This window comes from Ceratosolen solmsi, unplaced genomic scaffold (genome assembly GCF_000503995.2).
Source record: "Ceratosolen solmsi marchali unplaced genomic scaffold, CerSol_1.0 scaffold30, whole genome shotgun sequence".
Lineage (NCBI taxonomy): Eukaryota > Metazoa > Arthropoda > Insecta > Hymenoptera > Agaonidae > Ceratosolen > Ceratosolen solmsi.
In genome coordinates this window covers 6,504,796-6,525,823 of record NW_011948421.1, presented here as the reverse complement: position 1 = coordinate 6,525,823, position 21,028 = coordinate 6,504,796, and the positions used below count along the sequence as shown (strand labels likewise).

Genomic DNA, 21,028 nt, shown 5'->3' with positions numbered 1-21,028 from the left:
TTAATATTTTAACGTATATTTATAGACATAAAATATATGGCGATAATTAATAATGTGTAAATATCCAACAAAAATTGTTTATAATAAATTGACCACAGTAAGTTTAGCAATTTTACAATTTAATAAAGCTCTTCATAATAATAAATTATTTTTTTTAATATTTGTGCTATCATTTTTTCACTTATATTGATATTTACTCATTTATTCAAGTTCACACTTTTGTTTAATTGCATTGTAAAACATTTAAATATCTCTATCTTTATGATACGAAATAATGTTTCCACAACTATTACAAAAATAACGTTATTCCAATATAAACTTCATACAACAATCCTATCAATAATATATAAAGAGATATAAGTAAATATTTCTAGATCGATAAAATTAAAAAATTTGTTGAAATCAAAATTAACTTATTATTTAAAATATAGATAGGAACTTCTCAGAATAATTTGAATAATCAGTTTTATTGAATGTCAATATCACAGTCGATTATTGCGAAAATCCTGACTTTCATGAATTATTAATACAATTATTCCAAAAGTTTTGCACTATGAGTATTAATTTTATGTTTTTAACACGATTTTTCAATAAAATCTTTATAAATAAACGATTTCCATAGCGGGATTTTGATTTATTTATCTATTTGATAAAAATATATAATTATTTGTTATATTGATGAATTTATATTTAAATAAAGAAAATACAGAGAATGCACTGTAAATATAATTTGTTATTTCGTGGTATTAAAATGAAAAGGGCTAGGTATTTTTACAAAATTTAATAATACATCTTAACGAGACGTACTCAAAGAATTATCTGAGTGTCTTATTTTATATACATTTATATACGAATTCTTTTTTTTCTTTCAAATTTTATCTATATCTTATTACAAAGGAATAATTTCTTTGTGCTAAAACTGTTCAATATTTGTACGATATATTAAAAGCTAAAAGAATAAAATATCCCATTAATAAATATGTATGCATTCCTACCTGTATATTCATTGTTGTTCTGATAGTTATATATATATACATAAACATATGTACACGCTTGAACATATACAATAGAACATTTAAGTACATCTAAATATTATGATTTGAACTTTAGGTCCAGTATTTTTTCTTATTTTCTCCATAATACATTAGAGATCAATCAGTAAACTGATATATATTTTTTCTATTTTAAATTTACAAGTTTAAAACTTATTTAAGGCGCTTTGGCTGCGCACATGTCAATTGTATAGAAAACATTTTATAAATATTATTTCCTATCGCAGACAATCGATTTTTGCAATAAAGATTTTATGGACTTTATCGCTCGGGAAAAGCTCGATCTTTTTACGTAAGTTTAATTAACAAGCACTTAACTATTATTTTGTGAAAATAAGATGTAAAATTTGGTATCAAGCTATTATTACAATTTGTTATATTATTCTCTATATAATTATTATAGTAATTATATAAATAGCTCAAACTTAAACCATTCCTAGAAAATATAGTTAATATTTGATATATAAAATTAATTACGTACAAGTGTTAACTAAGATTTTATGTAAAGAATGTTTAAAGAACTGATCTATGAATGGTAAGATCTTGTATATTATGTAGTTAACGTTTTATATATCGAATTTAATTAAAAAGTCGTATAGAAATTAAAAAATAGTAATAAAAATACTATTAAAAATCAATTGTACTGAAAAATATTAGATTTGTTTTTAAATATTTATAACATTGTTTTAATATTAATAATGTATATTGAAAAGTGAAAATAAATATAATCGATCATTTATTATCTCACCATTGGCATTTTTTTCGATTCTCCATGATATTTTTTGTTTGTAACCTTATACATCTTAAATAAGGAAATTATTATTTTTCATAAAATAGTTTTTTCATAAAAGGAAGCTCAGATTATTAAAGGGTCCTCAATGCAGCAGTTAGGTAGATAATTACGAAATCTTTCTACTTTAATTTATGTTCCCTTGCAAATTATTTTCATAAAAAATCATGTCTTTTGATTCAACAATACTAAGAGTTCGCAATCATTTGTGTTACTGCATCACACGGCATTTTTGGTTTGCTATAAAGTACATCTCTAATTGCCTTGTTGCCGTTTTTACATTTCCCTCTGTTTATTTTTCATGTCCATATTTTTTAAAAATTTAAAGGATCAAAAAAATTATAAATATATAATTAGTATGTATAGTAATGACAATATATTATATTTTTGATTAAAAATTAATCAAACGTGTTTAATTTAAATTTAATTTAATTTAATTTCAAACGTTTTTAATTTAATTTAATTTTAATTAAAAAAAAAATTGAGTTATTTTTTTAATAAATAGTATAATTATGTTTAATATCGCGAAAAAATTAAGATCTATGATTTTTTTCTTTCATAAGAAAATCATTATAAATTGAAGTGTGTAAATAAAAATGTGAATGTATTGTGCAGTGGGGTAAAAATGAGAATCGCTTAAAAAAGCAAAAAGGAAACCCGTGTGCGGCGAGCATCCCCCTTGGCCCGTCGGGCCATTCCAAACTGTCAGACAGATGGATCGCTGCCAGGGGTAGAACCTGCCTTGCTACCATCACCTACTACACCACTTCCATCGCCATCGACGCCTAGTCCGTCTCCGCTTCGGTATGGTGAAGCGCCAGCCCCACGCGTTGAAAGTCCTCGGAAATCCAAATTGTACTGAAAAACAAAGAAATACAATACAACATTATTACTAATATATGACTTGTCCTAAAAAAGAAACTGTTATTTTAGTTAGTTTTTCAGCAACTAAGGAAAGAGACATATTTATACTTCTAGCAGATATTGCGAGCTATTTCTAAAAATTTCATTTATTTTAGGTTTTTTTTTTAATTTTATACAATCTAAAACACTCATAAAAACAATTAATTAATAATCAACATTAGTAATAGAATATTTTATAATTTACGTATTTTAAAACTATTAATTTACCTAAATTAAAATTAAATTATCAATTTTATATAAAACAATCATTAAAGAAATTATTTTATTTAATGGATAAAAATGGTTTATAACTTTGATAATTGGAAATTTATCTATTAAGTTACTTTTAAAAGAAAATGAATAACTATTAGTATTCTTCTTAATTTGTGCAAAAGATGTTTCTATTAAATTATTAATTAATTAATAAATAAAATGTATCCTTCTAGTCTATATTTCTATAATTAAATTTGCAATGATTCTCGATTTGATATTTAAAAATCATTTTATATAATTCATAAAAATTGCGAAAATATTCGAATACATGTAATAACTTAAGTATCGGATTTCATTTTAAATTTCTGGTATAATTGAATCTTACATTACATATACAGTATATTAGTTAAAATTTTATTTAATACTTATTTAGATAAATATTGTCTTAATTAAATAAGCTCAATCCTTCTAACAAATAATCGTAAACAATTAATTATATTTCTTTAAAATGTATATTAATAATAAACAATGAAACAAATGAAACATATTACAAATAGAAAAAATATTTAGAGTTAATTTTGATTATAAAGAAATATTATGAAATAAAAATAGATTATAATTAATAATTATTTTTTATTTACATTTTAGTATTCGTTATTTAGTTATCCAGCTCTATTCATTAACAAACATAATTCATGATGTGAATGTTTAGTGCAATTTATTTGAATTTAATTACTGAAGATAAGATTAGATAAGACAATTTTTACACAAATATATTTTTAAATATATTTAATTATATTAAAATGATCGGTAGTTTAAAAATAGAAAAATTAAATACTTATTATTCCTATTAATATAAGTATACTACACTATTAGAACAAACCTTAAGAGTAAACTATGTTGAATGTAGTCCCTTAAATAACAATTAATACGTGGCGTATAACAAATTTAGTACTATTTTAAACAGATATATGGTTAATTGATCTAAGATATATGTGTCATGCATGCAACTAACTCCAAAAAAATTGTAAAAAAATAAGTTGATGTATTCAAATGTATATAAAAGAATATGGAGGACAAAAATAATAAATGTTTTAATTTATTGATATTAAAAATTTTAATCTTACGAGGATATTGGTAGATTCAAAAGCAAATTAAAAAAATTATTTAAACTGAAGACAAAATTAATAATTTAAGCGGAATAAAGAAATAAAAGCAGACCAAACCTGCATAAAATAATGAACAGACGAAGAAGAAGAAGAAGAAGAAGAAGAAGAAGAAGAAGAAGAAGAAGAAGAAGAAGAAGAAGAAGAAGAAGAAGAAGAAGTAGTAGTAGTAGTAGTAGTAGTAGTAGTAGTAGTAGTAGTAGTAGTAGTAGTAGTAGTAGAGGAATAAATAGATGTGCATGCTGCGCTTGTAATATTGGTAGAGTAGTTCATTTGATGGCTGAACAGCACAAATTGGTCCCAAATGTCATCTCGGTAAAGTAGACTGCCGTAAACGATGTAACTGTAGTTGCAATGGTCGATTATGTATCCAAAGGTGTTACAAACGTTGTTCTGTTGACATATTCCTTGATGATTGGTATATTTGTGGGGAAGAGTCACGAGCAAATGGTAAAGTATTATAATAGTAATTTTGGAAAATGGGAATCGTAGCTGGATTATGGTCCAATTGCTTTAGGAATTCATGAAATATGGGCAGTGGATATGAGCATAACGAAGGTGGTTTTGTAATGGTATACAATTGCGTTTGTGTGAGTGGATGAGGTTGCACATAGGGTCTTCCACTAGGCAACATTTGGGGACTAATTGGGTACAAGCAGTCTTCCTCTCCTTGTCCAGGTGCTGATGTTGGGCTGAGTTCCATGTATTTTGGCATGCTGATATTGTGCTAGTACGTAAATATAATATACCATAAAAAATGAATGATATGTGTAGTTTACGATATAATTAAACTCTTAAAATAAAGATATATGAATATTAGCATTATTCAAAGGCGTTACTGCGAAAAACCAACAAATGTTCACATATTTCCGTGTTTTTTAATTTTTACATTAATATATATATATATATATATATATATATATATATATATTTATATTATATGTCTATAGCTGCTATAAATATATATTTAATTATTATTGGTACTGTTTTAATGTTCACAATCACACACTTTATTTAAAAATTTTTTTTAATATTAGAGATATCAATAACACATTACATTAGTATAAGCTTTATTTATTTTATTTTATATATTTTATATATATTATATATTATATATTATATATATATTATATATTATATATTATATATAGATTATATATTATATATTATATATATATATATTATATACAACTATAATATTCTCTAATGTCATCTAACAACTTAAAAATCTATAAAATTTATACAATACAGGCTAAGAAGTACTTAAACACTTAAAATAAACTATTATATTATTGTATTTTTATACATTTCAAATTAAAAAAAAAAATTTATTGGACACATTAGCGAAGAAATTGTCGCCTTTTAAGTATACAATTACTATACAAAATATTTATGTAATCTACATTTACGATTAAAATTAGCATTTGTGTAGTGAAGTATAATAAAGTATAATTTTATTGAACTTACTTTTGTGGCACAAACGAAGCACGTAGTTACAACCTTTGATATAACGTTCATAAGATTTTTTGTTTCTTGTATAACATTATCAACCTTTATGAATGTTGCAGCTTTTCCCACAGTAGGATTCTTAACAGTAAATTGAAGTTGTTGTACATATGTTGGTACACGATCAAGATTTTCAAGAAGTTCTTTTTTGTGAGGTCCACCTGGTACCTATCCTTGTAGAAAGACTTATTTAGAGATTTCTATTTCAAATATTATGTTAAACAAACACTTCAAATTCAAGTTTAAAATTTTTCCTAATTGAAATTGTAGAGAGTATCATAGATGTTTTCTGAATTTGATGACTAAAATATATTAAAAATTATATTTTTCTGTTAAGTTTAATTTATAAGATTTAATTTTTATTTTAAATTTTATCTCTATTTATATTATAAAATTTTAACGAAAATATGGTGTTTAATTTATGACATTAGAAGCATTTATTTTAAATTAATGTTTATTAAAGTATTTATATTTATATTTATTATTTTGATTTTAATTAAATAATATACAAAATAATAATTAAAATAATGAAAATAGGTAAAATAAGGGAAATAAAGAGAAAGATATTGAGAATTCAAAGAAACATAGACATAGTTTGCTACCTAAATATTATGAAATAAAGATAACAAAAAAAGTTCAATAGAAATAATATAAGACAAAAAAGTCTGAAATAAATTATATAAATAATAACATTAAACATAATTTGAATGATTTAAAGCATTTTTAAATAAACAATATAAAATTTGTAATACAGTAGAAAAAATTAATAAACTGACCTGGTAACTAAATTGTCTCACAACTTTGTACAGTCTATTAGCTTCCTCTGCAAAATATTCAGCTTGAGTAAAGAGATCTTGAGTAGTTTTTAAGGCTCCTTCGCCACGAGTAAATTGATACATAGAGAAAGCCATTGATGACATATTTTTTGCTCGTTTAACTATATCGTTATTCTCCTCCAGAGCTGTACCATTCTCTTGCCATTTTTCTGTTTCTGCATCCATCTCTGAAGTTATACGTTTCATTTCCAAACCAGCCTTTGCAATTTTTGCTTGTTCTTCACTATCTAGTCTTACAGGTTTTAAAGGCTTACTAGTTGTGCCATGTTTCTAATAAGTAATAAATGATTTTATAATTATTATTTTTATTTCTATATAATTTGTATATTTTTATTTAATTTTACATACTCCTGGCCTTGGGAGTGACATGTACACTTGCTTCTCAGAGCGATTTTTACTTAATTCAAGAACATCTTTTGCCACGGTTGTTACATCTGACATTAGCCATTGCCACATATCCGCAAATACTATGCAAAATTAATGTTTATATTACTGAATTAAAATTAATCATAACAATTAAAATATTGAAAGTATTTAATTTTTAAGATTAAAGGGTTAAGAATATGTATATTTGAAATGTAATGAACATTCATTTCAGTTGTATGTTATATAATACATAATATTATGATTACTAAATTAATTTAAATGGGTTTATAAATTTAAGAATATCGATTTATAATTTATTGTTAAATGATTAAAGATTAAGTCTAATAATAAATAATCATTGAAATAAATTTTTGTATACAATGACTGATAAATTCATAAAATTGAATAGATATTTCATTTAATAATACACCTTATAATTTTTATTTTACACCGATTAAAAATATATTCTAATAAATCATTTTAGTAATATTAATGTATTAATATATTTCTTTATCATTACTATTAAAATTATTTTAAATATGATTATTAATTTTTCAATTATATTATCATAGACACTCAATAATTCAGCTACTTACTCATTTATTTACATTCGTTGTATTATATTTTTACAAATAATATACTTTTATGAAATTCAAGAAAATATCAGTATGAATCAGTTTCAGTATTAATTTTTATAAGATATTACTTACTTATGCTATATTATTAAAAAATATATTAATATTTTATACTAAGAAATGCTTTCTACATACTATAGGTATAAGTTAAAAAGTAACAATAAAAATCATCAAGTATTTACCTTCTAAATTTTCCTTAGCAATTTTACTAGTAGGATACCTTGCCAATGTATAGGCTGCTGTAATTACTTGGGGTCCATATATTCGTAAATTAATTTCTGTAAACTTCGCTGAAACTTGAAGTGATTCAGAAAGAGCAATGTGTCTTAAAAGTTTGCAAACCTACGAATAATTACAATTATTTGTAATTAACATTTTGAAGTGTAAAATTAGATTATATAATTAAATTGATTATATTTTAGCGTATAGTATATAATTTGTAAACTAAATTATATACTAAACTAACTATAATTTGTAACTAAAAATTAAATTGAATTGATTAGGAATTTTCTATCCCGTAGAACATTAATAGATGTAATTTGTATATAATGCATAGTTGTAATTATTTAATGTTATATAATTTATAATAATTGTTCAGTATATGCACATTGATAAGTAATTTAATATATGATAAGTAATTTATTAAATGTATTTTTGCATATGTAATAATCAATATACAAATGTAAAATAAATTAGTCAAGATTGATATCTTACTTCAAGAATGTGCTCAATGTATTCATGGAAACGATCACTGTTTTCTTGTAATTTGTTGATATCGTTAGTGAATGCAAGATTTCGGATGCTCGATACAAGTTCTTGTCCAGCTTTGGTCACTTGTCCAAGATCACCAGCCTGTTCCAGTGTTGTTTGACATAGTTGTTGGCGAAGGTCACGAGTAGCTCTAAGGACACCTAGTATTGTCTGATCTAGTTCTGCGTTTGGTGAACCACTGTTATTTGTATCGAAGTTCTAAATAAGATATACATATAGACATGTAAAATGTATACACTTAATATATTGATTGGAAGTAGAATTTTCTTATTGATGTTAAATGTAATGTTATGAATTTTTTCTTTAATAATTAATAGAACTATTGAAAACCATAATGATTTAGATTTTATGAAGTAACAACATTAAAATACTTTATAATTGTAATCATAATATTCAAAATAGATACAGAATTTAAGTTTTCTTTACTTTCCATGATTACAGAGTCATACAAATTTATTAAAAATATAATAATTATTGATAAGTTCAATAAGTTTGTAAATACATAAAAATTATCAGATTTATTTTACAGATTTTATATTTTGTATATATATTTATTTTATAGTATATTATAATAACCAAATTATATTATCGGTTCCGTAAATAAAAATTTTTCACGTAAAATAACTACAATAAGAATTTTTCATTAAAATCGGCAAATTTATTGCTAATAAATAGCTTATTTAACAAGTTCTTAAATACTAAAAAACAATGCATTTTCATCTAAATCAGAAATATAAATTCTAATCATCAATGAAGATATTTAATTATATGCATGTAATTGAAAAAGGTTTAATATATGAGTACAATATTTAAGAATACATGAGCTGCAGTAGTTCTTACAAAGCGTATTTAATATTTTATCATAGAATTATTTATGATATTATTCTTTGTGATAATATAATTACTTTTCAAAATCGAAAACTAATAAAAGTTTTTAAAATATATTTTAAATATTATATCTGTTGTTTATAGAGTTTTTTATTACTACTGCTTATTAGGTATTTCGTTCTATAAATTACAAATTATTCAATGAATGTGTAATATATTGAAAATATATTTACTATATATGTACTTAAGTTATCTGAAATTTCCACATATTTAAAAAAACCTCTTATATCCCAAACATACCCACACATATCGCAATATTTTAATAAATTTAACATATTTATGCCAGTTATTAAACTCTCTACTTTATAACAAAAAAAGAAAATTTAGTATTTAAGTATTCAATTTAAAATTTAAAAGTCCTTATTATAAGTAATTAATTTAAAAATAATTTGTAGTATTCAGTTATTCTTGCTATTATGATAATTATCTGTTATTATTATTTGTTGTCGGAATAGAAATTTATTTAAAGTTTTACCTAAAGATAAATTCGTTCAAAAAAAGATTAACGGTATTTTAAAATTTTAAGAAACGATTTTCTAGTATTATAACTGTTATATTTTTCTGATGGACTTTATAACATAATAAGGCTAACGAAATTGAAAAATTAATGCAACTTAAAAACCAAGAACTTAGATCTTACCATACTGTTACCGACTCGTAACAGAGTATTGAGTTCAAGTTTTGCTCTATCACATAACAAAAGAATATTTTCACGATGCTCGTGACTTGTATATGCACTGTCTGTAAAGTCCTGAGTACGCTCAACCACGACATCTAGCGCTGAGGTAAGGGTTTCACGACAGCCAGCACTCAGTAATGTCATCCTAATTGACTCCACAATTCTCTCGAAATGCTTAAGTGATGAAAAGACGGTAGTGCTGACCCAGTCTTCTTGTTGTGAGCTCTGTTCACAATAATAATGTGATAAGCATTCTTCTAGTTTAATAATTATTAATCACTAATTTACTTGGTAATTTACTTAAAAGAGAAGAAAATTAAAAGAATCTGCAATATATTTAAAATTTGAATTCATTTTAAAATATATTTTCTTAACAATACTTCTTTTGTTAATTTGAATTCATTTAAAAATATATTTCTCTAACAATATTTGTTAAAATTTTTTTTAAATATCGAATATTTTGTTTTTTCTATAAATTTCGTATTATTTAAAGACAATTTAATAACTATTAATAATACGAATTGAATAATTAAAATAAATCAGATATTTTTAGTTTTTTTAAGTCAAAGGTTAAAAAATTAAAAAATGAATTATGCAATGCAACTATGCATTGCATTTAAATTATTATTACAAATCGTGTAAGTCAAACATTTACCTATTATAATTTATTATCTAATTTATGATCTATTAAAGTGCATTGTGTTTTTCATTTCACAATTAATTTTATTATTCAACCATTTAGATATAGTAAAATTAAATAATTACTAATTCTCACTTGTGAATTTGAGTATGAGGATTCGCTACAGTCTAATACTCCATCTTTTACAACATAATGAATAAGGTCCATTGCTCGTCTCATCTGGCAAAAAACCGTATCCCTGTTTTCTTTCGTAGAAGGGCATTCCGGATGCCTCAAACATGCCTTACTTGATGTAAGAAGCATCATTGTACTTCTTTCCAGTACTTGGCGGGCTGCAGCCATTTGAGCTCTTCGTCTTTCATCTTTCAGATCATTCTGATCAGAAATAAATTTTATTGAATTATTATATTCATTCATGTTTGCTTTTATATTTTTATTAAAAAAAAACTCTTTCTCAAAGATAATACATCGATACGAACACTTTAAAAGTAATGAAAAAATCGAATTAATTGAAATACGAATTACTACTATGAACTACGAACTCTATATTTTCAAGATCCAGTTCCTGGTGACTATTTTCTAACACAAAGAAACGTAGAAGTAGAAATTTTGCTAAGATAAGAGTATATTTATGTATTTAGATTTTTGTTATAGATTTTAGAAAGCTTGATACATTGCAGTAAACAAATAAAACCAAAATGTTTGGAAATGATTGTAAGAAATATATAATTCGCTATACTATGCTAAAGAATAAAATCAATTTTGTATACAAACTTTTTGCTGTTAATCAAGAGATTTTTTATTTTACATGTTACATGTCGTAATAAAAATTTATTTTTAGCGTTTAGAATAATATTCTCTACATTATAATAGTACCATCGCAAAAATTCATTATACGGTGAATAACAACATATGACAATTAAATAAAAAATAAATAATAAAATATGTGATATATGAGATATTAAAAACGATTGAATTAGCCATTTGATTAAAAAAAATATGATTAAATCTAAAGAACTTAAAATATGTGAAAGAGAGAGAGAGAGTGCCAGGAGAAAGGCATTTATGTTGCGAAATAAAATGTTTAGTTATTAATGGAAAGAGAATGAGAGAGAGCGAGAATTAGAAGTTTATTTATTATGAAAACCGTAATTAAGAAATAATAATTTTTTTCGTTTATATTCATTTTGTTATTTTACAATTCTAGTTCATTTTTAATGCCATTTGTGCGAATGCAGTATCTACTACAGGTACATTATACTTTCATTTTTAGCATGTATTTCTGTGTAATAAATGTAATCGAGAATGTTAATTCAATATGAATTCGGTTACCATAAATTAATATTATTATTAAATTCTTATAACTTTGTTTTATTAGGCGTTTTAGTTTAAAATTTAAATACTAAATTTTAAACTAATTTTTTTGAGTGATTGTGAACAAAATTTAGGATACATTTATTATTCTATAAAATAATATAATTTATTAATAAATAAAAAACAGTAGTACTCTTTATTTAAATTAAAATTTATTTGGTGTACGAATTAAATTTAAAAATTTAGAAAAATTTTTTTATAGTTAAAAACCAATATTAAATTTTGATATATAAAGTATGTTTAAAGTAAAAACATTATTTGATTAACTGATGGCTCGAAGTATAAATAAATGATAATAAATAATTATTACTTACTTGTCGATCACCTGTCATATGAGCTAATTCTACCATTTCGGCACCAAATTGGCTGAAGGCTTTGACAAATTCCGTAAAATTAGATACGCTTTCAAGACGCCCAAGACTACGTGCTACCTTATCCTTAGCCGTCAGCAATTGTTTAACAACAGTTATATCGGCAAGTAAAAGTACCCGTGTTATCGAACCTAAAAGACATTTAGCAGCTCGCATTACTGCCTCTCTATCTGTTAGGCTTTCTTCTATTGCGCATTCACATAGTTTTTCAATGGTTGATCCTAAAAAGTTAATAGACATAAATTATTAAATTTACATTATAAATTTAATCAATGAAGCATTAACATTAGCTAGTAATAAATAAAATAAACAAGGTCTTTAAATTTCTTTAAATAATTTTATATTTTATGCACAACTTTTATTAATCACCTCATTAAATTTCATAAAACGAAAATGTTGTATAAAAGTGTTACAAGAAGAATTAAGTAACCATTTTTGAAAATGAAATTAATTTAAAAATTTATTCTATATGATAAGGAATATTAAAAATTATCTAATAGAATATAAAGTTATCTAATAGAATGTAAATCTAAATATAAATAACAAAATATTGTATTTTCATTCTTATTTAGATACTTTATTAGATTTAGATTCTTTATTTAGATATACATTCTTTAGATTCTTTTTTTAGATTACATTCTTATTTAGATATATGATATTATTTAGATATATTATTTGTAAATTTGATGGTTATTGATTATTTTTATATTTTTCTTGTTATACAATATGCTATCGATAAAGCATCCGCTATGAAGAAGGCAGAAGTAAATTATTGTAAATATAGATTTAATTTTTATTAAAACAGACTACTAATAATTTACTTTGGATACAATTATTCCTAGGTATGAGCCAAACATACATAAAAATAACAGAGTTAAAAATTTGCACTCATACTTTCTGCTACTGCCATTATTACAGTTTGTACTCAAGTTATTAAACTAACACGAGAAATTCACAATATGTTAGTTAGCTATTATTTTTATTTACATTTATATTGATTCAACCCAATTTTAAACAGTTTTATATTATAGATTCAAAATTAGTCAAACATAGTTTCAAATTTAAATAAGTTCAAATAATGTAACAAATTAAAACTTTTAACTATTTATTTCTTACAAAACTAGAATAATAGAAACAAATAAATTTTATTAATTTTTCTTATATAATTTTTTAGTTCAATAGCTTTTTGTATGTAAGTCCATTGTGCATATATATTTTGTAGTATATTTATATTATTGAAAATGAAAAATATAAACTAAAATTATTGGAAACCTAATAATTCGAAATAACGATTTTTTGTGAAGTCTAGTGCAGACGTCTAGTGCAGATGATATTTAATATTATATTACTATTAGATGTTATATTAAATGGATTTACTGAAAAAGGAAAGAACTTAAAGAGTTTAATAATACTATATATTATATTTAAATACTTTTTGTTTTAATCATTCTTTAAAATAATGTACTTTATCTTTATATCGAGTATTTCTTTATAAAATGTACGATGACCATAATTTAATTTTTTATTGCTTCTAAATAGTTGTTTACACTTAAAAAGAATAATACTCAGTTTTCCTATTTTAAATAATTTAAAAAGTGCTGATTATTCAAATTATTTATTATTTTAAATTAAATTATATATTATTTTATAGTGATTATATATTATTTAACCAAATTTATGAATATATTTGTTATATGTAAGATTTACTTAAATCAATGAATATGTATTATAAATAGCTTAATTATTTATATAAATTATTTAATTGTGTACTATTGAGATCTAAATGTGTCAAATAAAAGATTTTTCTGTGTTACATTCATATTTCTACATTAAGAATTTAAAATCATAAAATTTATAAGACTAGAAATTGAATAAAGTATAAATAAGAAAACTGAGAAAACATATTGATAGCTATTTATAGAACTTGTGTTATTTTTATAAATATAGTGGATTCAATGAATTATATAATTACTTTTACAAGAAGTATTGTTACTTAAGAAATGTTAATTTTCAATAAATTATAAATATTCATAATTTTTAATATAATTATGTAATTTTGAAAATATGTATAAAATATGTAAAGCTTTGGCTAAAAAATCATTCATGAAAATAGTTTGTGTTAATTTCTGAATAAAATAAAATATTTTACTTTTAATTGTATAACTGCATAGAAAACTTTTATAAATTAACCTGGTTTAATCGCAAAACATAGAAAAAGCTAAAAGTGTTCTATAATGTTTTTATTATATAGGTATATGTATATAATGGTTTTATAAATATATAGACGTTTATAATAAAAACAAATGATCGGTTTAATAATTAAAGAATCTATGCCTGCAGCTACTGAGAATTAATATAAAATATGACATATTATAGATTTACCAGTATATTTTTTAAGTTTTTAAAAGTTATTTAAAGCTGTTTGAAATATTGTTGAAATAAAATATCAAATTAAACGTTTATAACCAAGATATTCATTGATAAATAATAAATTATATCAACGATTGATGAATAAGTAAATATAAACTAAAATAAATTTTTTTTAATTTTTAAATTTTGTTTATCAAATTTATAAATTAATTAGAATTTAATATAGGTATTCTGTATTCTAGTCCAAATAGATGTTTGAAGGGCGATTTTATGTAATTTCGTCCATATTTGTTATGTCTCAATAAAATCTTATTATAATAAGACATTAAGTAATTAGTCAGATAACTCAGAACTATATGATGAAATGCATTTTACGATGTAATAGACATTCTATAATTTATATATGCAAAGATTTATTTAATAGATTTTCTACTTTATTTTGCATTAGTTAATAAACATATTATACAGAATAAAAGATACCTTTATTCTATATATTTTCGTTGATTTTTAAAATAAATATAAGATGATAGTTAGTAAATATAAGAATAATTTTTTTTATAATTTTCTTGTCCAGTACATTATACACAGTTGATTTATAATAACCCAATAAGTGAATGTTACAGGTGAACCAAAAATAAAATATATTTCTTGTGTTTAGTAATATCTTTATTTTTTTTTATTTTTTTTTTTTGTTGAGTACTAATATTTGATATTAGTTCGGTAATGCTTTGACCTAATTGCAATTTAAATTACCAGTAAACGCTACAGATCACAAGTCTGTCGCATGTGTTTAATATAATGTATTCATATATATTTGTGCGAATAATTTAATGTATATACAAGAATATAATATTAAATAGACAAATATACACATATTGTGTGTAGAATATTGTGTATTGTGCGTATGTATAATAAAATACGCACACGCCCATATAAATGTGATATTGCAAGAGAAAATATTTGCAAAAATTATTAAAATGAATATAATGAACATATATTAAAACAGATAGAAAATATATTCATAGATCAACAAATAATTATATAGATAATAATAAAAAACCAATGTCGCAAGAAGAAACAGGAATGATTAATCTCTTCGGAACAGTTGTACGTGTCGATGCGCATGACGATTACATAGAGAAGGCATTTGCATCGAGTCCAATGTTTGTATTTTTATTCTATCCGGTTTTCAATTTTGCAATTCTGCCCTATCATTAACAGCATCACAATACTGTTTTCTTGTTGTCGTATGTATTTTTCCTTACTTTTCATAAGTGTATTTTTCAATGTGTCTTCAGAGATTGAATGTCATATATATGATCACACTAATGTAAGGAATGTATATATTAAATTTTTCTCAAATATGTAATGTGTGATCACCAATATAAACAGATAGAAAAACATGTAGATCGTAAAAGAATTTTTAAATCTTTGTTTTAGATTTTTATTTCTGACTTAATTACCAATTAGTTCTAAGAATATAAATATCAATTATAATTGTAAGTAAATATAATATTTTTATTTAATTCAGTAATATCTTATTATTCTAAATTGAAAATCTAATTATTTTAAAATAAATATTTCAATTAAGAATTCTAATCAAGCTAATTTTACGCAAATCTCTGCAAAAACTTTAAACTAGTTCCTCCAATCTATATTCAAATATCCTCTAGTTAGTTGTTTCTCACTTGAGTTATTATACGCATACCTGGATCTATTATAATGTCTTTTGTGTGTTTGCTCTTATATTAACATCCAGATTATTTTAATATTATATCTCATCTGAATTTCATATTCTTAAATACGAAAAATATCATATTGTTTTTTTTCACAAAGGACTGAAAAAATCTTGGAATAATGTTGTTTAAAACTTGACGTGTTTGTAATTTCATCCGTTCATTAGATGCTTTAAACTTCAATATGTGTAAGTACTTTAATTTTCGTAAAATAAAAACTATTGGTATTTCAATATTAATTGAATTATTATAAAAACTATGCAATATACTTAAAATTAATTTTGTAAAAATTTCTATTTAAAAGAAGTACATAAATATTGTTTAACTATACACATACTTCCATTTTTAAAAGAATGAACAAATTAATACATCAAATTGGTATTATTAAAATAATCGATTGGAATGTTTAAAAAAAATGTTATGCTAATTTTGTAAACTTTTCATATAATCAAAAAATTAAATTTAATGAAACTATTTATTCGTTTTTCATAATTTCTTGTCTAAAAGATTTACAAATAAAATTTTACCATGATTGGAGTTTGAAATATTTGCTTTTGATCTTAAATTAAAAATGGATTAATTATTTTCACTTACCAGCGATTCTTGCCTCTTTGCATGCCTCGTACATAGCTTGTTTGACTTCAAGATTGTCGTCAGCTATGGTTTCGGCGACGGTTACAAACCTCTCGACAGCAAGATTTACACCCTGACCAACTCGAGCTAACACTCCGGGATTCCTTTTGGAACGGAACGGCCTGTCTCTATGTGAGACCAATTTCGAAATCTGCGAGCAAAGCATTCTATATACTCTAAGTCGAATGATTGTTTTATTTACTATATTTTTCATATTATATAAAAATAAAAGAAAAATTTAATTTAATTTAATTTAATATCAATGAGATGTAATATATAGTTTAAAATAGATATGATTTAAATTCTTAATTATTAGAAGTATGTATTTCAAATCATATTACTCTATTTAAACTATATTGCATTAAAAAACATTATTTTATTTATAAATATATTTCGTTCATTAAATATTTCTTAATTTATAATTGATTTATATTATGAATTAACTTTACTTTAAAAGATAAAAACTAATGTAAGTATATATATTAAAATTTATCCTTCTGAAATTGTCATAAAGTTTGAGTAATTAATAATAAAATGGTATCATCATTCTATTGGTATTTTCATTCTATTAAATAACCACAACTTACTAGTATTATTGAATTATTATAATAAATTTTAAAAGATAAAATAACAGTTTTTATATAAACATTATTGACATAATTATTATTGATATAATAATTATTGTATAAACTTTTAAAAATGAATCAACCAAAATTGTAAATTTACTAATTGATTTTTTAACTATTATAATAAAATATTATACAAAGTTTTAAGTTTCTTGATTAACTTTCTTAGATCTACCGATGAAGCATTGGAGGAATTAATATTTGACATTATGATTACAATTTAACATTATGACTACAGCATAATCAGTTTACATTTTATATTTTACAAATAAAAACTCGTATTTTCCCAGTATATAAAAAATTATAAATTTATTTAATAAATTATGATGTATTCATAATTTTAAATTGGCCATTAAATGCGTAGCTTTTGGACCCACACATTTTCGACTTATTAGTGTCGTAAAGACATAAATAAGCGACCATTCTCTGTATTCAAAATCTATTCTTTATAACTATAGTTTTTATTCGTAATTCTGTCTATTGAATATCCAAATGAAAACTAAAATTAGGAAAAAATATAAGAAATTCAGTCCTTTATGTTGTATTGCAAAGTTTATTATAATTTTTATGGTTGATATAAAGAAAGTTTTATATTTAATGTATATTGAAATAATATTATTAATAAATGAAGCAGTTTATTAAAACTTTACTTTTAATACTTTAATTACAGCACAGTATTAAAAAGTGATTTACAGATCCTTATTAATAAATTTTTGTAACAATGTGGTCATTAATTAATTCACCTATTATTTTATTTATTTTGACTAATACATTTTTAATATTCAAAAGAAAAATTTAAATACATTGTTTTAATCAGATAAATTAGAGCTTATACCATATAAAAATTAAGTTTTAACTAAAATATTTTCATAATTCTGTATTCTCTTTTTATTAAACTGTTTAAAAAAGAGTTTGCTCAAAATATTGGCCAAATAGATTTAAATTTATTTGTAATAAAATTAAATTATTTTTCTTATAATTTCATAATTCTTTCAAAGTTTATTTATGTAATTAAGTTTATTAAATACAGAATTATTAAAAATAAATTTTTTACGAATTAGAATTTAAGCAATCATTGACATTAATGTTTTGCTAAATTACTATGTATATAATAATTAAATTATTCAATTAAAATTTGGTTTAGTAAATGTCTCATGAATTATTATATATATATCTAATATAGAATAACTTAGTCTAATATAGTGTCTCATGAATTATTATATATATATCTAATATAGAATAACTTAATATACAATAATTTTGAAAATTTTAACACATTTTTCATGGGTAATAAATAAAAAACATTTCGTGCAGTAATTTTTATATAGACAGCTTAATTATTTTATTATCAGCACTTAATTATTTTAACCACCAGGTTTATAGTATTAATTTCTTTAGTATAACAAAAATCAAAATATCATAATTTATAGAAACTTAATATTACTGTTAATGAATATTTTTTATTTTAAAAACTAGAATTTTTCTTACAATTAAAATGTCGATATTTTGATGTCACTTTTTTAAATTCCACATTATACCTATTGAATAAACATTTTTATAAAAATACTTATAGATTATAACATACTTGTTTTTTATCTTAAGCATTGTCACATTGTCTGCCATACACATTATATTATTTGTATATTAATTGTACAATTTTATTAGTACAATTAAATTATAATTTTATTTTATTAATTTATTTATATATAATTTATTATATTATTATTTTAATTTTAATGCTATGATATTTTATTTTTCATTTCTTAATAAATATGAAAAATTCAACATAAATTATTTATAAATAAATGTAATGAAGTTTTTAAAAAATAAAATATTCACAATTTGATTTAATACAAATTCATTTTCAAATATTGCTTAATATAATTATATATATACTTATTTGATAATATTATTCTATATTATGTATATAATTAATTATAAAGGAAACTTTATTTTACTTCACTCTTTAAATTTTAATTTCATAGTAAAAGAAAAAAAGGAAAAGGAAGGATGATTTAAAATTGAATGAAAAATACAGTAAGTAGGCCAAATGTATTTTAAAAATAGAAGAAAAAAAAGTTATTGTGCGTAAAAAAAGGGTGTAGTTTGAAAGAAAGATAAAAATAGAGGCTACATGAAAAGTTAATACATTTTTTAAATACTATAGTATATATATTTATCTATCTACTTATATATAACATTTTTATTGCATATTTATTATACTACGCAAACTGTATTTATGATTCAATAATTCAATTTTTTTAAATAGCAGCCATGTTCTTTTGAATTTTGAGTTGAATCAATAGAAAAAGTTATCTATATAATAGATTTTTAGACATTAACATATATTATTTAAATAAATATTTTGATTATTTCTTCAATAATTTACAATAGCTATTCCACGATCCATGGTATATACAAAATATTATAATTTAATTTGTGTAATAATAGGTAGCCTTATTCCTCAAAAACTCGTAGTATTGACTATTATTACTTATATCTAATCAACCTTTGCTGCTGAGCTTTGCACTTTCTTATACCAATTTTCCTTGATCTAACGCTTCGTATATAGTTTTCCTCTCTTTTCATCCACAACATTTTTACACAACTTGTAGTATAAAAGTAGTCTGCGATAAGAAGACTAATCTACTTTTCTAGTTACCTCTTAAAATTTAGATACACACAAAACTGAATCTCGCTCCATCATGCACTCCCTACAGCATTATGTGGATATGATGAGAACACTGCATAAAGCATGCAATTTAGTAGCTTGTAATACAGTAAATGTTATAAATATTCATTGTGGGCTTGAACTTACTATATCACCTATACACATCATTAATACAAATCTGTAAAAAATTAATAAATTTTACAAGCTTATATACCATACACTTAATGGACACTTGAAGAGCATTAGATCAAAGTTATATTGGAACATCGGAGAAGGGTTAGCGTACAGAACTGTTAATAAATTGAAGATCTGGTGGTAGAAGATGGAGTGAAATGAAACGAGTACTATCAGCTTTGAAAATACATTCCATCTGTAATAATTATTAACCGCAAACATTTAAATGTAATATTTTGTTTAACAATGTTTTAGTATAATCAATTCTATCATTGATGAATATAACATAAAAGTTAAAGCAATATTAGATATATTAAAATAATAAATAATACTTGAAACATAGACATTAAATACATTCACAATAAATATAGCGTAATAACGGACTACAATACCAGATTTAAATAAATGACTTAAATAAATAGTATAAATATTTAACAATTTATTAGTCGACTTTTAAAAATTCGGGGTACATAATACAATCAATTTCAAACAATGTCATAAATGTCATAATGTCATACAATTCTATAAGATATATTAAAAATTTTAGCTAAAATAAAAAAGAAAGATATGATGTAGATATAATATGCTGATTTGTGCAGCTCTTCGACAGATTATTTTCATTATTTAT

General features: G+C 22.6%; 2 protein-coding genes across 2 annotated transcripts in view; both read right to left on the bottom strand.

Moving 5' to 3' along the window:
- Window positions 1-2,430: 2,430 nt before the first annotated feature.
- Window positions 2,431-21,028, bottom strand: part of LOC105361458 (alpha-catulin) — a 32,126-nt gene continuing 13,528 nt past the window's right edge. Inside the window, exons 2-11 of the mRNA XM_011498638.1 lie at window positions 16,891-17,080; window positions 12,134-12,411; window positions 10,581-10,820; window positions 9,767-10,030; window positions 8,182-8,436; window positions 7,650-7,809; window positions 6,815-6,933; window positions 6,407-6,736; window positions 5,592-5,798; window positions 2,431-2,700 (exon numbers count right to left, since the gene is read on the bottom strand). Coding sequence (XP_011496940.1) covers window positions 2,548-2,700; window positions 5,592-5,798; window positions 6,407-6,736; window positions 6,815-6,933; window positions 7,650-7,809; window positions 8,182-8,436; window positions 9,767-10,030; window positions 10,581-10,820; window positions 12,134-12,411; window positions 16,891-17,080 — 2,196 coding nt within the window. The 3' untranslated portion in view covers window positions 2,431-2,547. The remainder of the gene's footprint in view (window positions 2,701-5,591; window positions 5,799-6,406; window positions 6,737-6,814; window positions 6,934-7,649; window positions 7,810-8,181; window positions 8,437-9,766; window positions 10,031-10,580; window positions 10,821-12,133; window positions 12,412-16,890; window positions 17,081-21,028) is intronic.
- Window positions 4,431-4,910, bottom strand: LOC105361457 (uncharacterized). Its single transcript, XM_011498637.1, has one exon. The coding sequence runs from the start codon at window positions 4,837-4,839 to the stop codon at window positions 4,504-4,506; it is 336 nt and encodes a 111-aa protein (XP_011496939.1). The 5' UTR covers window positions 4,840-4,910; the 3' UTR covers window positions 4,431-4,503.

Coding starts and splice junctions, on each gene's coding strand:
- LOC105361457 (XM_011498637.1), bottom strand. CDS start 4,839: ATGCCAAAATACATGGAACTCAGCCCAACATCAGCACCTGGACAAGGA.